General features: G+C 38.3%; 1 protein-coding gene and 1 long non-coding RNA gene across 3 annotated transcripts in view; one reads left to right on the top strand and one right to left on the bottom strand.

The window, feature by feature from the left end:
• GTF2I (general transcription factor IIi) overlaps positions 1 to 19,256 on the bottom strand; it is a 108,029-nt gene that overhangs the window by 36,779 nt on the left and 51,994 nt on the right. Inside the window, exons 9-11 of one of the 2 annotated variants that reach the window (XM_023218667.3) lie at positions 15,870 to 15,947; positions 10,016 to 10,072; positions 8,047 to 8,109 (exon numbers count right to left, since the gene is read on the bottom strand). In XM_023218667.3, the coding sequence (XP_023074435.1) occupies positions 8,047 to 8,109; positions 10,016 to 10,072; positions 15,870 to 15,947 (198 nt within the window). The remainder of the gene's footprint in view (positions 1 to 8,046; positions 8,110 to 10,015; positions 10,073 to 15,869; positions 15,948 to 19,256) is intronic. The other variant, XM_023218669.2, reaches the window with a different exon arrangement.
• Positions 1 to 19,256, top strand: part of LOC111547040 — a 43,912-nt gene that overhangs the window by 2,039 nt on the left and 22,617 nt on the right. The window lies entirely within an intron of this gene.

The following is a 19,256-nucleotide window of genomic DNA, read 5'->3' as shown; positions in this document are numbered from 1 at the left end:
TATCTATCTATCTATCTATCTATCTATCTATCTATCTATCTATCTATCTATCTATCTATCTATCTACGGTAGGGTCTCATTCTATCGCTCAGGCTGGAAGGCAGTGGCATGACTGTAGCTCACTGTAGCCTCGAGCTCCTGGCCTCAAATGATTCTCCTGCTTCGGCCTCCCAAACAGCTGGAACTACCACACCTGGCTATTTTTCTTTTAATTTTTTGTAGGGACAGGGTCTCATTATGTTGCCCAGGCTGGTCTGCAACTCCTGGCCTCAAGTGATCCTTCTGCCTCAGCCTCCCAAAGTGCTGAGATTATAGGCATGAGCCATGGGGCCAGGACAGAAAACAATTTTAAAATGACAAACTACCTATGAAAGAAGATTTGGCTGTCACCTGGGTTTGTATTACTGTAAGGATGAAAAATGGTCGAGACACCCTGTAAATAGATTAAGGTTCCAACCTAAGTAAAAACAATCTGGAAAACAGAACTGTGTAAGTTTGGACCTCGATTCTGAAAATATACTTTTTAAAAAATCCTATTTTCCAACTCCCAACATATTTTAGAAACTTTAAGAGTATTTTTATGCTGGCTTCCAAAGGTTAAAACAAAATACACTCATTTCACCTATGAATACTGTCAAAGCATTATAAATGCTTAATATTATTATTATTATTATTATCTTTTACAAACATTAAGCAGTAGTGACTTCTAAAATAAAAGTATTTCCCCTATAGGTTAAGGTCTCCTAAGTATCCTCATAGATCATCATTTAAACTGACCATTCATTGAATGACAAACTGAAAGCTGCTAGAGTAGAATGACATGCGAAGGGAAACACGGCTGTAGATGGAATGGAATGGACACCTGGTGAGCTCCATCCCATGAATCTCAGTCCAAATCCAAACTTCACAGCTGAGGCCCGGGGGAGGGGAAGACAGGTTTTCCTGACTGAAAAGACTTCACTTTTTCAGTCACGCAAACATTTTAGAACACAAAAGATTTAATAGCATAAATAGATTTTATGAAGGTAATCCAATCGATCATAAACAAAAAAAAAAAAAAAAAAGAGAGAAAATGGCAAATCTACTAGAGTGCTTTTTTAATACAACAAAGACTGTAAAATATTGAATAGATCAGGGATATCACATTTTCTTCTTCACTGACAAATAATAAAGTTCAATCTGTTAAATGTTAACAAATACAGAGATGAATGTAGTTACTTTATTTTTTGAGACAGGGTCTCACTCTTTCACCCAGGCTAGAGTGCAGCGGCATTACTCACTACAGCCTCGACTTCCCAGGATCAGGTGATCCTCCCACCTCAGCCTCCCAAATAGCTGGGACTACAGGCCTGCACCATCACATCCAGCTAAGTTTTTTTTTTTTTTACTTTTATAGAGATGGGGGTCTCCCTATGTTGCCCAGGCTGGTCTTGAACTCCTGGCCTCAAGCAATCCTCCTGCCTTGGCCTCCCAAAGTGCTGGGATTATAGGTGTGAGCCACAGCATCCAGCTGAACGTAGTTATTGATAAAACATCACACCATATATTCTATTTTAAAAACCCTGTTTCATAAACTTATAACTAATCTTTGGGTGTTTTAAGTCATATGGAACATGGCATTCAGGCATCAGGACAGCTATAAACTTCACCACATCCTCAATTTTTTCTGCAATGAACTCTTTCTTGCAATTAATTGGTTTTGAGAAAGTAAGAAAAAATGAGTTGGATCCAAATTACTTTTTACTCTGAAGCATAAAACATCACCTAAAGCTCTAGGGCCTGCCCTCACATACTGGGCATTACTCTTCCAATTATTCTGCTGTTTCCAAAGTATAAACAACCATTTTTGTGTAACAAGACACACGTTTCAGCATGCTTCAAATTCAAGCCCCAACTCTTAAGTGTTTCCATAATCAAAATGTAAAGATTTTAAGATATATTTTAAGATAGTTTATTTTATTTTTTGAGATGGAGTCTCACTCTGTCACCCAGGCTGGGAGTGCAGTGGCACGATCTTGGCTCATTGCAACCTCCACCTCCCACGTTCAAGCAATTCTCCTGCCTCAGCCTCCGGAGTAGCTGGGATTGCAGGCGCCCACCACCATGCCTGGCTAATTGTTATATTTTTAGTAGAGATGGAACGTCACCATGTTGGTCAGGCTGGTCTCGAACTCCTGACCTCAGATGATCCACTCACTTCAGTCTCCCAAAGTGTTGGGATTACACCACCACACCTGGCCCATTTTAAGATATTTTAATATGCAAAAGGTGCTATTCATGAATTTACAATAGTTATGCTACCTACAGTAACAAAAGCGCTCCGCCAATACTTACAAGTTGGCAACACCATCCCTAACTCAAAATTTGTGTTTAGAAAACACCAACTTCCTTTTTGCAACATATTAACGAATATGCCTACAGATAATACAGGCTTCAGAGCTAAAGCTGTTTCTCACTGCATTCCGGCCAGTGACTCAATTAAATAGACTATGTTACAATATCTTCTGATACTCTTATCTTCAACATAATCAGACTGGTAATGTGTTATCATACAATCTGACGGCTATTCAAAGTTTAAAAACAATCAAAAACAATACTGTATCTATTTCAAAACCCGGAGCCATTAATGATCTTACACATTTCAAATTAATGGATTCATTCTTTCACCCAGGGATACAACTTACAGCTCCTCTAAAACTCTTTACATAAACAACTGGGTATTCATTAAATGACTACTTGGCAGCAATAAAAATTTTTAAACAAAGTGTTCAAGTGCTAAACTAAGCAATTATGTCAATTTTAAAACTGCTGCAGGGACATTTAAGAAAACACAAGAATTAAACAGAGATCCTGATGGCTTTGTCTTCAAAATCTCCCCAGAATCAACCACTTCTTATTTCCCCGGCCACCAACCTGCTCTAAAGCACCCCTCTCTGTGCCCTAGGTAATTCCAAGAGGCCCCCCAGCTAGTTTTCTGTCAACACTATTGACTGCTGTAGGTATTTTCTTTTTTTTCCCCCCTTTTCTCAACATAGTCGCTAAGTTTCCTAGAAGTGAAGGACAGAAAGTGTCAGTCATATTTTCAAAACACTCCTGAGGATTTGCTACTAAATTATTCACTACTAAATTCTTAGCACTGTGGCCGGGCATGGTGGCTCATGCCTGTAATCCTAGCACTTTGGGAGGCCAAGGCGGGCAGATCACCTGAGGCAAGGAGTTCAAGACCAGCCTGGCCAACATGGTGAAACCCCTGTCTATACTAAAAATACAAATATTAGTCGGGCATGGTGGCATGTGCCTGTAGTTCCAGCTACTCGGGAGGCCGAGGCAGGGGAATCACTTCAACCCAGGAGGCGGAGGCTGCAGTGAGCCGAGATCACGTCACTGTACTCCAGTCTGGGCAACAGAGCAAGACTCCGTCTTAAAAAAAAAAAGGGGGGGGGGGCCGGGCGCGGTGGCTCATGCCTGTAATCCCAGTTCTTTGGGAGGCCAAGGCAGGTGGATCACGAAGTTAGGAGTTCAAGATCAGCCTGGCTAAGATGGTGAAACCCCATCTCTACCAAAAATACAAAAAAAAACCAATTAGCCAGGCATGGTGGCGGGCGCCTGTAATCCCAGCTACTCGGGAGGCTGAGGCAGAGAACTGCTTAAATCTGGGAGGTAGGGGATGCAGTGAGCCGAGACTGAGCCACTGCACTCCAGCCTGGGCGACACAACGAAACTCCGTCTCAAAAAAAACAACAACAAAAAAATTCTTAGCACCTGGCACATACAATGTGCTCAGTATTTGTGGAGGGATTAAATGAATATATGAATAGTATTGTCCTTAATTAAATGCAGCAGCCAAGTATCTGCCACTATCTTAAACATAAATTCCACAAAAAAGAGATGGTAGGTAATCCAACTGCCCATCATAAACCCTACTGAAATACTGAAACTCTAAAAAAGTGTTATTCAAATCTTAGTACATAATTCCTCTGAGACTCCTATTTTTACATATATAATTATGTATTCATTAAGTGTCTGATTCACAGCTATAAAAATAAAAACCACAAAGTTTTCTAATGCTAACCTCCTCAATTACAGAGATCCTAAAAAAACCTACAGTACCAGCTGCGGTAAGTGTGTCATGTGTGGTCACGTGAGTCAATTATATTTGAAATTATTTACATATACCTTTCAAAGTATGAGAAATTTAAAAAGTCAAGAGTTTGACTTATTAGGAAGATATAAAATTTATCACAAAATGAATTTACTTAAAATCAATTTAAGGGAAAAAAATCAGGTTAAGTAATGAACAGAGAGGCCACAGCAGAAGGAACACAGGTAACAGGTAAGTGACTCAGGTTTGGGAAGTTAGGCCCTAAGAAAGAAACCTCTTTTACACTGTTCTTAGTGCTCCCTTGACAGCCAGACCTGAAACAAGTCTGATAAGGTTTTCTCTGCACACATGAGAGATAACATACCTGACAGCAATTTACCTTAACCCAGAAATGTAGTCACGGTGTTTACGAAAACTGAGGCATGCGGTTCTATTAGTCCAAGGCTGATTTCCCAAACCTAAGTCACGTATGTTTTAAACGTTTACCACCGACTCCAAGTACAAATAAAACGCCACAAATGGAAGCGCACAGCTCAGAGCGCACCAGCAGGGGGTTAGGTAATTAACGACCCTGTATCCGTGAACACGTCCACGTCAGTGTCAAATTAGCCACTTCAGAACTCCACATAATTGCAAATGAAGATATCCAGGTTAAAAACACTGTGAAAAATCGGACAGACTTATTATTATTTTTTTTGAGATGGAGTCTCGCTTTGTCACCCAGGCTGGAGTGCAGTGGCGCGATCTCTGCTCACTGCAAGCTCCGCCTCCCGGGTTCACACCATTCTCCTGCCTCAGCCTCCCGAGTAGCTGGGACTACAGGTGCCCGCCACCTCGTCAGGCTAATTTTTTTGTATTTTTTAGTAGAGACGGGGTTTCACTGTGTTGGCCAGGATAGTCTCAATCTCCTGATCTCGTGATTCCCAGAGTGCTGGGATTACAGGCGTGAGCCACCGTGCCCGGCCTGGACAGACTTATTTGATGACAAAGTTCTGTTTTTTTTTTTTTCTTTTCTATCAATGATTTGGGAAATGTGAAAAGATTTGTATCTAAAATTAAGTCGTCTCCAGGCAAGCAGGAATATCTCAGTTTATTTCTGCCCATCTTCCTATCAAGCACGAGTATTTTCCAAAACAAAACTAAGATTATTCTCTGGATACACTTTTGCTTTTCAAGTTGCCTTGTTCTTAAGGCAGGATTTTTTTTTCCCACTGAACATTTTATATTAGAGATCTTTTTTCAGATTATTGGAAAACATTATCAGGATTTCAATGGCTATAAATTTTTCTGTTATGAAGATATACCAAAATTTTATTTCCCAACTATGGCTATCTAAATAGCTCCCAACATCTGGAAGTAATGTTTCCAGAAAGAATATACGATACACATTATTAACCAGAGGTGTGCATGTAAGTTCTCACTTGACCTTGTTAATATCGAGACAATTTTTTATCTTCCTAAAAAAATTAGGAATACAATGGTTGATATAATTTCTATATAATATACATGTCTTTTATATGTACATATATAATATGTGTATGTGTGTAAGCACATATGACATGGAAAATGCTACCTTTCAAAAGAATTACTTTACTTAGACCTGGTATTTCACTGGTCTTCTGAAAAGAAAGAAGTCTACATAGCAAAATTCTGCTACTTAATCATAAATGTGAACGTTAAATCAGGTGTACGGCACAACGTCTTAGTTTAAAAGAAATGAATGGCCTGGCGTGGTGGCTCACGCCTGTAATCCCAGTACTTTGGGAGGCCGAGGTGGGGGGATCACCTGAGGTCGGGAGTTGGAGACCAGCCTGACCAACATGGAGAAATCCCGTCTCTACCAAAAATACAACATTAGCCGGGCGTGGTGGTGCATGCCTGTAATCCCAGCTACTAGGCAGGCTCAGGCAGGAGAATTGCTTGAACCTGCGAGGCGGAGGTTGCGGTGAACCGAGATCAAGCCAATTCACCCCAGCCTAGGCAACAAGAGTGAAACTCCGTCTCAAAAATAAATAAAATAAAATAAATGAGATTTATTACTCCATCCAAAACATTAAAGTTCAAAAGACTGATGTACACTTCAGGTTCATGAGCCATTTATTTCTGGATTTTCTTAAAGGTCTTATACTATAAAAGCAAGTATTTACATTCTAAACCATTTTAATACAGCCTCCATCTGCTTTAAGATTTGACAAATCAAAATGGTTATTAGTCCCACCTAAAAGTTTTATTTTTATAATTTTAATAACCTCCTATATTAGTATCTCCATAGAAAGGGCACAGCTGAGTATTTATAATATTTATACGTTCTTAAATTTTTTTCCTGTTAATGAAGTTTCTAACTAAAAAGGAATTAAATTTAAACTATTTAATGCTAGATTGTAAACAATTCAAAATGTTTTAGATTAGAAAAATTATATTAATGAAAAAAGAAATCTGTATATTAACACATGAAGTATGAAAAGATTTCTTATATTAGGTGGAAGCTACTAATGGACTTATATTTTAGAAGCAATGAAGACAGACACGTTGAGTAGTTTGGAGTAGTCAAACACTAGAAATAACCAAGTGACATCAGTAGGTGACAGGTTATTAAGAGAGAAAGAGAGACAGACAGCAAACCAAGAAAGGTTACACAGCAGCTAGAAAAAAACTAATAAAGTACCAAGATGTACAGTTACGGGAGGGGGAGGCCTATGGAATATGTGATATTTTAAAATTTGCTTTGTAATGTGTGCTGAAAACATCAGTGTATTTTTGTAAAAATCAAGATATATACTGAATTATTTCTCGAAGTAGACACAATAAGCTGACATACATCCCTCGGTATTGGGACTTGGGAGCAGAATGAGGGTGAAGAAAACGTTCCACTGTGCAATTTACTATACCATTTTCACATTTTACCACAAGAAAGAAGTACTTTGAGGGGAAGAAACTTACAAAAGTACTGTGAGACATTAATTTTAATTTTTTTTTTTAAGATGAAGTTTCACTCTATCGCCCAGGCTGTAGTACAATGGTGTGATCTCAGCACACTACAACCGCTGACCGCTGCCTCCAGGGTTCAAGTGATTCTCCTGTCTCTGCCTCCCAAGTAGCTGGGATTACAGGCACACACCACCACACCCGGCTAATTCTGTATTTTTAGTAGAGATGGGTCAGGCCAGTCTTGAACTCCTGACCTCAAGTGATCTGCCTACTTTGGCCTCCCAAAGTGCTGGGATTACAGGTGCAAGCCACCATGCCCAGCCGTGAGACATTAATTTAAAAGGAAAAACGCAATGCTCATTTAATAATTATTAATATGAACTGATAGTTAATAATTCTATTAGCTGAATTTTCAAATAATTCAGGATAAACTGTCTCAGCTGATCAGGTTCATGCTTATCTTTGGAGAAAAAAAAAAACTAGGTTTGAAGCAATCTTAGCTATAGAAGAGTATTGTAGAATAACAGTTCTGAAAGATAAATTGTATGTCAGCTTCTAAGTAGTATTTGCAGGTCGGGGGCGGGGGGACTTGCTTTAAAAATTACTCACTAAACTATCAACACTTTCTCCTCCACTTTACTTAATTAGAAATTAGGGATTCCAGCTCCAAATAAGTCTTCTTCTATCACAACCCCATAGATTATAGAATCTGTTTTTGTGTGTATCAAGTCTGGTCATAATTTTCTTTTTCTCTTTTCAATTTCCACTGATAGCAAGGATAGCTTGGGCCACCTGTGGGCCAGTGCTAATTCTCACAGCTTCATTCTGTCATCTAAAACTCCCAAAGCACTGGGGTGCACTGCTGGGGAGTGGGCTGCTTTGGTCACACAAACACATGTATTCGTCCCACAAGTCTCCTTTCAAAATGAATGAAATGCATATTTAGCAATGTGAATGTGACAAATATTTTTATGACCAGAAGTAAACTTTGGAATCAAGGCTTTTAGATAACTAACCTTCAATAGTCACCTCAACTTCAGGGTCCTCACTTGTTTCTGAAGGGACATGTTGAGTAGAATCTTGAAAAAAATAAAATTCTAAAATGACATTCATTATTAAGCATTTTTCCATATGTTCCAACATTTTACTGATTTGATACTCCAAAAGCAGCCTACTATAAAAATTCACTGGCATTTTAATTCATTTCATATTAATGAAATTAAAATTTGACCCTTTGCATTATAAATAGGGATAAAAGAAAACAAAAATTAGAAAAACTCTGGAAAAATTTAGATAATAACATGTTACCTGCAGAAATTGACTCAAAAAAATCCCATAGTCTTGGAGGAATGAGGATCTGACAAAGTCACAATGAATTTCCTGCCACAGCTAGAAGATGCTCGGATAGAAACAAATGCTTTCTACTTGGGTTAGAATTTCTTCTCTCCTTTCAGAAATGTGAGGAGTGGTTTCTACTGTCCAATAAAACCACAACCCAGGCTTTGCAATGGAGACTTTCCTATCAAGAGACCGAGTGTCACAAGTGCACACAGAACTATATCCTCTGGCTTTGTATGCAACATATTTCGAAAATTAAAAAGTTCATTCATATTTGTTCCTACACAAGACAAACGTACATCAGAATGTTAGTGCTAGAAGCTTAGAGAGTATTTTCATTAGTTCTCTTTCACTGTGCAAAGGTTGAGAGATTAATTGATTTGCCAAAGATTATGTTTACTTATTAGTAGAGGAATAAAGGCCAGAACCCAGATTCGATTCAACTTTGTTAAAACTGGAAGATGACAGTAAAAATGTCCTAAAAACGCAGACTTCAAGATGCAGTACCTGCCGACGGGGCTGCAAGGCGGTGAGCCCTTGTACTGCAAAGTTGTGATCTATTACCCAGCTCTTGTTGTTCTAAATCCCGCCTATTCAAAACTGAAAACTCTGTCACAGAGAAGATACCCACCTCCACACGGTAAAGCATACAACATTCACCCACACAATCTTCTATAAAAAGAGCTGACAGGGAAATGTAACCAACGGTTTAAAATGAGCATATCAGTATTTCTGAGAGAAATGTATTCCAGGGAGAAACCCTAATTCTATAACTGAATTTGGAGAAACCAGCCTCTACTGGGGGACTTTTAAGATTGTCTTTCCCTCAAAGAAGGTAAAAGATCAAACAAATGATTTAATTACAATACAAATGTAAATACAATGGAATATAAGCAGTTACACAGTAGACCCCTCTTTTCATTCTAGAAAAATAAGGTATGACATGACCGATTTATGAGAGAAATAATCCTAAAACAAGATTTGGTTACCTTACCAGTCATTTTCCTTGGGGGAAATCTACAAAAATTTGTGTGGAACCGTTTAAACCCCTTGGAAGTAAGAAGTCACCCTGCATGATAAGTTTAACTCAGGATTCTAAAGAAAAAGAACTGTACCTCAGTCAGGTGTTCCACCCTAAAACCAAAGCTGTAGAGCTGGTAAACTGACAAAGTCGTTTATGGAGTAGTTGTGGGTATAAAAAAAGGGAGAAATTCTCTCCTTTATAAATGTTCTGTAGACTATATTCTTACCCTACTAAAAGACTAGAAGTATTAAAAAGCACATTTGAAACTAAAATACGAATGGAGCTAGTCATTTTAATTCTGAAACACTGAGGCTATTCTTCCTTAAAAGATCTTTCATATGGCACAAGAAAACCAGGACAAAAAAAAAGTAGCATTTTGCATCATGTAAGAGCTTTACTTACCACTTAGTTTTCAATCCCATAGGCTTTATTAATCAGTATGGTCAAAGAAGCATATTACATCTTAGAACTTAAAAAAAAAAAAATAACCTGTTGGCTAGGAAGGCATACCAAAGGAATCACCTCTTATTTCCAAATGAGGTGTTTTAAGGATAATAGAATCTATAAAATAGAATAAACATACAACAAATAGTGTAAAATATGCAATCTCTTTTTCTCCTAACCTTCTGCTGGTACTTCCATTTCTGTGCCTTCATTGCCCTCTGAAGAATGATGGCTTCCTAAAAAGAAAATAAACAACATATAATACACCAATAAAAACTGACACTGAAAGATGAAAGAGAATCTAGGTAACAATCCAAACAATGTAAGACATAATAAACATATGCAAAATGATTGTCTAACTCTTTAGCCATTAAGTCAAACAATGTTTTCTAATCCAGAAAAGAATACAACGCTTCTATTTGGAAGCTAAAAGAATTGTTTTAAAACACAAATACAGAGCGCAGACCTAAGTAGGTTTGGGGATTTAATATTTGTTACTATAACTACATGATAAAATTACTGGATATTGGAATCTGAGGAAGCAGAATTATGCTTCAAGTACCATGCTCATCTGTCAGTGACACACATACACACACACTGATCACACTAAATGCTTGCTGTGCTCAGACACTTAATTAACTCTCTGTAAGGAAGCTCAGGGTTTGCTGTGGAAAACATTTCAGGCTTTCCATGTTTGCTATGGCGAAAGCCACGGAAACTCAATCCCCATCATTTCATCAAAGTTGTACTTAAAGGAAACTCGTAAGTTAAAATTTAAGATACTACCTTTAGTCTCAAAAGCATTTTAAGTCAGGTAATATAATCTGCCTGCTTCTAAAAACTGGAACATAAAGCATGATCAGTTAGGCAGTCACAAGGTAAATAGGCTCATCCTACTAGAGCAGAAGTTTTACTCACGAAAAGGAAAGAAAGAATCTAAGACATCAGAGAGCCACTTAGGATTAAGAACGCAACAAGCTGCCCCCTAATTTGTATCCTCCGTCCTTAAAGATCTGAGCTACTAACATGGAAAAGATGGAAAAACATTGCCTTTAAGTACCAATACAAACATATTACCTATCAGTAAGAATACATCGCTTGAGGGGAAAGGAAGCAGATGCTCATCTATTTTGTCTTATCTATTGAGAACTAAGTTCAGAAGCTATACTAAAAGTAAGATCTAAGTTATGAACGTATTTTATCTTGATTTTTAAAGAGCAATGCTTACAGTCTGAAAAACTATCATTTGGTGGCTAATATCCTTAAATTCAAAGCACCATACTGAGGTCACATCTTTTTGGTTTTCAGTACCTAGTTTTAGCATGTCACAATTATCTGGGGATTCTTTTCCACTTCCTTTACATTGTGAAAACTCACCTGAACTCAAAACTGTAGGTAAATCTACAAACCTATACCTACGAGTCAATCTTTAATTCATTTTTAAAATATGCTTTCTCTACACTCTTCTTTTCTCTTTTTTTAATCTTAATATTTGAATTTATGGAGCATTAAGTTCTTTGACTGTAAAAGTCAAAGAAAAAAGAGATGTGAGGTCAAAGGAATGAGAGCAAAACGACGAGGTCAGTAGGTAAAAAGGAAAATTTCAGCAAAGAATAACAGTTAAGATGATTGTTCGTGTAAGCAATAATTCTGTATGTCTTTTAAAATCTGAAATAAACAATTACATTTACATTATATGCTAAGCCTAAAGATAATACATCTTATGCACTGAAAGCCAAAACAGATAGAATTAAATGCCATTACTAATAGCCTATGAGTATCAAGTTTTGGAACACTATAAAAAATTGCCAAAAAGGCAATCAACTTGAAACTTACAGATTAACAAGTGCTATTTCAGAATTCTTCTAAATACTAAGTATCAACATAACCTTATCAATATTCGCATCACTAACCAATACAACAGTAACCTGGCTTCTGACTGTTCTGAGATAAGGTATAAATGTGTACTTTACCTTCAATAGGAAAGTGTGTCATGTACCCATTTCGAGATTCATTACTAGATTCACAAAAGGGAAAATTGATTTTGAAAAATTGTTGCTTGTGAAGTTCATTTATATGTTAAAAAAAAAAGGCCAATACATTTTTTTTCCTTTTCCATTTAGAAAAGTAACACGATACTTATAAATATTAAACACAGTCTGTGCAATATAAGGAAACATTAAATATGAGCAGTATGTGGGAGAATGGGAGTAAAAAGATTATACCTTGCAAAGGCTTCGATAAGGGCTGTTTTTCATCAACATCATCAGTTTCAGAAGGGCCTGCTTTGGGATACAAAGATAATACTTAAAAAGTAATCCCCCACCCCCCCAAAAAAATGTGGGATGACTTTAGTTAACAAATTTGGGTGAGATACATGGAATGGCCTTTTTATAAATAAAAAAGAAAAAAATTTTTAAAAAAAGACTGACAAAATGAGCAATGTCAATTCATGATCTTGGTGAATGGAAAAATGTAATCAGGTAAATTCATATGTAAACAGCCAAAAGAAATTTTGAAGATGACTGGACATATGGATTGAATGGGAATGGTATGTCTAAAATGGAAGATATGGGTTTTTAAAAACAGTACAATGTTTGTAACAGTAAACTGTAACTTTTACTTCATACAGATTACAAATGCAGGTTTATCTCACAGGTGTATATGTTTCTTCTTTGGCAAATATTTGCTTACGCTTTTGTCATACTGAAGAAAAATGCAGAACCAAATGTTATATACCTTCCTTAGAATCTCTAAAATAACGTAAACCATCTCCTTGCATCTCTACTCAAATAGAAATGTGATAAACTAACAGTTATTAATTCATTCTCCCTTTCTTCCAGCACCACGGGCATTTTTTCTAATAAGGTTCTTTCCAAAACACAGAACGTACTCTGAGTTAAATTCAACTTCACAAACTGCTATATTTTGACAACACATTTACATGTTATCATCAAACTCTTTAATGATTAAAGTAGTAATAGTTTTAAAGTAGAAATCAAAACATTGTTTTCAATGGCTATTTAACATAAAACACATTTTGGCATTAATAAGACCACAAATCAGTTAACTATCTCTGAAGAGAACTGAGAAAACATCCTAAGTCGTTTGAAACACTTCATTCATTAAAGCCTAAGAAATTTCACAAAGACGCATCACACTACACATTACAGGCAAAGGACACATCAGAGAAAAAAGTCAATTGCATGAGAAATAAAGAAATAGTTTCTACTTGGAATCTCAAAGGAGAGCAAGTCTTTGAATGTAGACTCCTAAATTCAAATGCTAGATCCACTGCCTCCTAGTCTTCTGACTCTGAGTAAAATATACAGAACTCGTGAAAAGGAAGATGTGCTATTTATAGGATTTAAAAATGCAATGTTAGTGAAGGCTACTAATTGACCTCTAAGTGCTGCTTTAGCTGCTCTTCACAAGTTTAAGTGGCATTCTCGATATTCTGGTCTAAATATTTTTAATGAGGCCCTCATTAAGCCAATTACAACCATGTTTCCTAGGATTCCCACTGTATTATGTTTTCTATTAATAATTTAATTTCAGTATGTTCAGAGAATTTATTAAGACTACCTGTGAATAAGTACACAGTCAATTTTTATAAATGATTCATGCCTCGTAAATAAACTTATTTCCTGGGTACACAGTTTTCTTTAGTTAGCTTAAATATATTAACTGTAGTTAAAATATTCTATGTAACATATAAATGTTATAAAAGTATTCATCAGTTAGATATATATCATTGGTTAAAATCTCCCACATGGCTGTACATATCTATAGAGACTTATAACTTGTAAATAATTTTTACTTTTACTTTGAGGATACATTTTTAGGCACATACAAACTAATGGTGGTTGTATCAACTTAGTGACTGATTCCTTTAAATATTACATAGTCTTATTCTACCCCTGCTACTACTGTTTTTGGCCTCCAATATTGCTAAACTATATATTTTTTAGTTGGTATTTACTCAGCCTACCTCCATGTATCACTATACTTTCAAATTATTTTAATGTCACATATTTGAATTTTATTCACCCTAAAAATGGTACTTGATTTTATTCACCCTAAAACATACTTAACCTCCACCTCTCAAATGCTTGAGGTGCCTACCACTCATTGAGAAAACCAACACATTCCCAACACTCACATTTGAATGCCACTATTTTATAGGAGCACCGAGGTGCACAGAGAAATATACCCAAGCCTATTTTGGAATACAAAAGGTTTTAGAAGAAAACATCAATGTCCTTATGTAAAAGAACGAAGAAATGAACTGTATTATAATCACACAGTGTAACTACCATGATGACATGATTAAATCTAGTTGTGACAAAATAGATAAATCCCAGCTGAGGCAGAGAATTGCTTGAACCTGGCAAGCAGAGGTTGCAGTGAGCTGAGATTGCGCCACTGCACTCCAGCCTGGGTGACAGAGCAAAAATCCATCCCCTCACCCCCGAGAAAAAAAAAGATAAATCTTGAAAACTTAAATTGAGTGACAGACTATACTCAACAACATATACAGTGTACCACTGTGTAAGCTTAACTCCAGAAGTGACATATATAAAACAACACGCATGGACATCACACACACACACACACACACACACACACACACACACACACACACACAGTCCTGCAAGAATATTTACATAGTAAACCACAATATCACCATCAGGAAGGACAATTCCCAGTTTTCAAGATCATGGTCAACTTAAGAAGAATAGAGAGAGAAGTGGGAATTTGGGAGAGCCCAAAGAAGGGCTTCAATGAAATAGTTACACATTATTTCTTGGAGGGAGGAGAGAAGAGACGAATACTATGGTTCCCTAAACCTGGGCAGACTGATACTATGCTTTTAGGTTTTAAATATTTCATTTTAAAAAAGCATGTTAGCGCCTGTAATCCCAGTACTTTTGGAGGCCCAGGAGGGTGGATCACCTGAGGTCAGGAGCTCGAGACCAGCCTGGCCAAGATGGTGAAACCCCATCTCTACTAAAAAACACAAAAATTAGCCAGGTGTGTTGGCACACATCTTAATCCCAACTACTCGGGAGGCTGAGGCAACAGAATCACCTCAATCCGGGAGGTAGAGGTTGCAGTGAGCCAAGATCGCGCCACTGCACTCCAGCCTGGGCAACAAAGTGCGACTCTATCTCAAAAAACAAAAAACAAACAAAAAAAAGAGAAATGAAGGCCTATGTCCACACAAAAACTTGTACACAAATGTTCATAGTACCTCTATTTGTAATGGCCCCAAACTGGAAGAACCCAAATGGCTGTCAACAAAGAGATGAAGAAATTTTGACCCAGGCATACAAACAAATTAACAATCAAATGGAATCTACTACCAATACATGCAATGCTGTGGATGAATCTGAATTTCAAAACAATCATGTGAAATCAAAGAAGCCACACTGCTCCCCGCCCCATGAAAACAGTCCACATTTTATTATTTCATTCATAAGACTTTATAGAAAATGCAAACTAACCTAAAACAGAAAACAGATCCGTGTTGCCTGAATACTGGGCAGGGCAATGAATGACAAGGGGACACAGGAAACTTTTGGGGTTATAGATATTTCATTATCTTGGATGCAATGAAAATGATGTATTAGGTATGTACATGGCAAAGCTAACCAGATTTGTTTAAGTGTTTAATATACTATAATTATGCAGTGAGAAAAAATTAAGCGGACGATATATCTGCATTTTCCTAATAGGCTTATTTTATTTTGCAACACTGCAACCTGGGATTGAATTCTAAATTGTGCCACAACTTTCGCTCATCCTTTTAAGAACATGAATGGCTATTTTACATATCCCCTATGGATTGTCTGAGTTAATCTTATAGCTCCATTTTTTAAATGTTTTATCCCAGTGACTGAATTATAAATATATGTTAATCAAGAACTGATCAATAAAATACTATTTAAGAAATTAAAGCAATTGATGAGCAAATTTTAATTTTAACCACGAATAATTTTTAGAATGAAAAACTGCATTAACTCGAATTACCTTGAATGTTATATTGATAATAATCAGGATCTTCTGATTCTTCCTTTACTGTCACAGCTGCCATTTCCAGGGAAATGCCTAGAAAAGCAAATGCAATGATATGATTGCATGTCAGAACTTTCAGCTAGATTGTGTAGGGAAATCCTCTCTGCCCTCCCTATAAATACAGCAATGCGTATTTACTTTAAATAAAGACTTTAGGTCTTTGGAAAGACAAAAGTAGGTAGCAGAAGGTAAAAATCACCTATAATCCCAGCCAGTGCAAAATTTTAACCATTCATTAATATTCTGCAATTATTTGCTGCTCTTTTCGCCAGCAAATTCTTTTTTTTTTTTTTTTTTTTTTTTGAGGCAGAGTCTCGCTCTGTCGTCCGGAGTGCAGTGGCCGGATCTCAGCTCACTGCAAGCTCCGCCTCCCAGGTTTACGCTGTTCTCCTGCCTCAGCCTCCCGAGGAGCTGGGACTACAGGCGCCCGCCACCTCGTCCAGCTAGTTTTTGTATTTTTTTTTTTTTTTTAGTAGAGACGGGGTTTCACCGTGTTAGCCAGGATGGTCTTAATCTCCTGACCTCGTGATCCGCCCGTCTCGGCCTCCCAAAGTGCTGGGATTACAGGCTTGAGCCACCGCGCCCGGCCTTCGCCAGCAAATTCTTATCTTTAGAATCAAAAAAAAATTTTGCCACACTCCCTTTTCACTTAATATTAAAAATACTTTTATAAACCATTGAAACACACTTATAAACATCAGCTTTAATAACTCAGTATTCCAAAGGAGAGACAGCATCATGGTTAACAATTTCAATAATGAGATACACTGATTTTTTTTCACCTAATAAATCCCTTCTATTACAAGGATTTGTGCAAAGGTACAAAGCATACCTTTCTGCACAAGGCTTTGTCCACAATTAGGACAGGTGATTCGAAGCAGATCTTTGTGGCCAGATACAAAAGAGTACATGTTGTGTAAATTCCACTCGTAGGAAGGTCAAAATAGGCAAAAGCAATCGATGTTATTAAAAAGCTGACTTTGGGAAGGGCCGAGATCGTGCCACTGCACTCCGGCCTGGGTGACACGGCGAGACTCGGTCTCAAAAAAAAAAAAGAAAAGAAAAGAAAAAGAAATGAACAATGCATGGGTGCACATACATGTTTCAGGCTGAGATATTCAACCACAGTCATACCAACCCTAACACGAACGAAATCGTGAGCTCTGACTTGGGCAACTTTGTAAAGAATATTCTCAACTCTAGAGAAAGAGCTCAAAGAGAGTTAAATTGATACACAAAGGCTATGCATCCCTGAAGCAACAAGCAAACAAAGGAGTTACTCCACTGCCTTCGATCACCAAGGGGAAAGTGTTTTGCTGCTACACAGTGGTGGCAGAGAACACTGCATCTGAGACCTTTGCGATTCTCTGGGCTAACTTAGCACTTTCATGTCCATCGGTAAAAGTGAATAGAAAATTACAGCTAACAGCCGGGTAGTAATCACAATTACGGCTCATGCCTGTAATCACAGCACTTTGGGAGGTCCAGGCGGGCGAATCATCTGAGGTCAGGAGTTCGAGACCAGCCTGGCCAACATGGTGAAACCTCATCCCTACTAAAAATACGAAAACTAGCCGGGAGTGGTGGCACGCACCTGTAGTCCCAGCTACTCGAGAGGCTGAGGCACAAAAATCGCCTGAACCCAAGAGGTGGAGGTTGCAGTGAGCAGAGATGGCGCCACTACACTCCAGCCTGGGTGGCACAGCAAGACAAGGAAGGGAGGAAGGGAGAAGGGGAGGGAGGGAGGGAGGGAGAAAGGAAGGAAGGAAGGAAGGCAGGAAGGCAGGCAATAAATTACAGCATTATAGCTAACAAAAAAGGCAGATCCACTGGGGATTCAGACCCTTCAGGAATAAAAATTTGGGTCACTCCAATTGGCTACAGAATCCCACACATACTGGCTGGGGGCAGTGGCTCACGCCTGTAATTCCAGCACTTTGGGAGGCTGAGGCAGATGGATTACCTGAGGTCAGGAGTTCAAGACCAGTCTGGTCAACACAGTTAAACTCCGTCTCTACTAAAATAAATAAATAAATAATACAAAAATTGGCTGGATGGCACACGCCTGTAATCCCAGCTGCTCGGGAGGCTGAGGTGGGAGGATCACTTGAACCCGAGCCGCGGAGGTTGCGATGAGCCGAGACCGCACGATTGTGCTCCAGTCTGGACAACAGAGTAAGACTTTGTCTCAAAAAATATAAAGAAATAAAGTAAAAAGGTAAATCCAAAAAAAAGTCTGGTAAGCTGCAGAAGCACAGACTGTGGTAACTATGCCTACTCTCTTCCTTGTCTGTTACAAATCTGTTTGTGTAAAGATTATGCGTTTGCATATACTAACTATTCTCTTCTGTGCAGTAGTATTTCAGAATAGTTTGGTTGGAGGTTTCCTTTCCATTTGTCCATTAGACTAGGGATTACTCAAAGAGGTTTGGGCTGCATTTAAAGAGCAGGTAATATAGCTCGTGACTTTTAAGTCAGTCTCCCAGCGATGGGTGTGACTGCTGGAACACTGTGTCTCCCCATTTTGAGGAGAGGGTAAAAATGGATTTCTTTGCAGGAAGTCAATTACATCTCTTTAGATGGAAGAGTTGTCTCATTGTTGTACAGAAGGTCAAATGTGCAGGGAAGGGTGTGTATATATGCTGAGTAGCCAAAGAGAACAGCCCGGGCCAGCCGCAAAACTGACGTCTCTCAGTTGCAAACCCATCCTCTGGGTTTCTGCTGAAGCTTGAGTTCTGCACAGCAGCTGCCTCTGTGTAGTCTCTGCCACAAGGATACACTACAGAGAGACAGGCTAGAGGAGGGGAAAGGATCTGGGCCTTCCTTCTGGCTTCTTGTCTGCATTCTCATCCCAAAAAGGTGACTCCTCGATATCCTCAATCAGCCTGGCCAAAGCAGGCCCTCCCATCACAACAGCTGTGCCTGGTTGGCAATGTCTCTGACACTACCAGAAGCAGCCTCACCATGCCCGTCAGCCACCAGCACCAACCAAACACTACCCCACCTCAGAAGTCAGATGGAAAGCTGACGGGGTGGCAGTCACTGCCTAGAATTGTTCCTTAAAGAAAACCTTAGTATTCTCCTTTAGGTTACAAAGTTAAACAACTCTATAACTAGTTAACAATCTTTTTTTTTTTTTTGAGACGGAGTTTCACTCTTGTTGCCCAGGCTGGAGTGCAATGGCACGATCTTGACTCAATGCAACCTCCACCTCCTGGGTTCAAGCAATTCTCATCCCTCAGCCTCTTGAGTAGCTGGGATTACAGGTGCCCACCACCATGCCTAGCTAATTTTTTTGCATTTTTAGCAGAGACTAGGTTTCACCATGTTGGCCAGGCCAGT

The sequence above is a fragment of the Piliocolobus tephrosceles genome, chromosome 8 (assembly GCF_002776525.5).
Source record: "Piliocolobus tephrosceles isolate RC106 chromosome 8, ASM277652v3, whole genome shotgun sequence".
Taxonomy (NCBI): Eukaryota; Metazoa; Chordata; class Mammalia; order Primates; family Cercopithecidae; genus Piliocolobus; species Piliocolobus tephrosceles.
The sequence above is the reverse complement of the archived record's forward strand: the minus strand, read 5'-3'. Positions and strand labels throughout refer to the sequence as shown.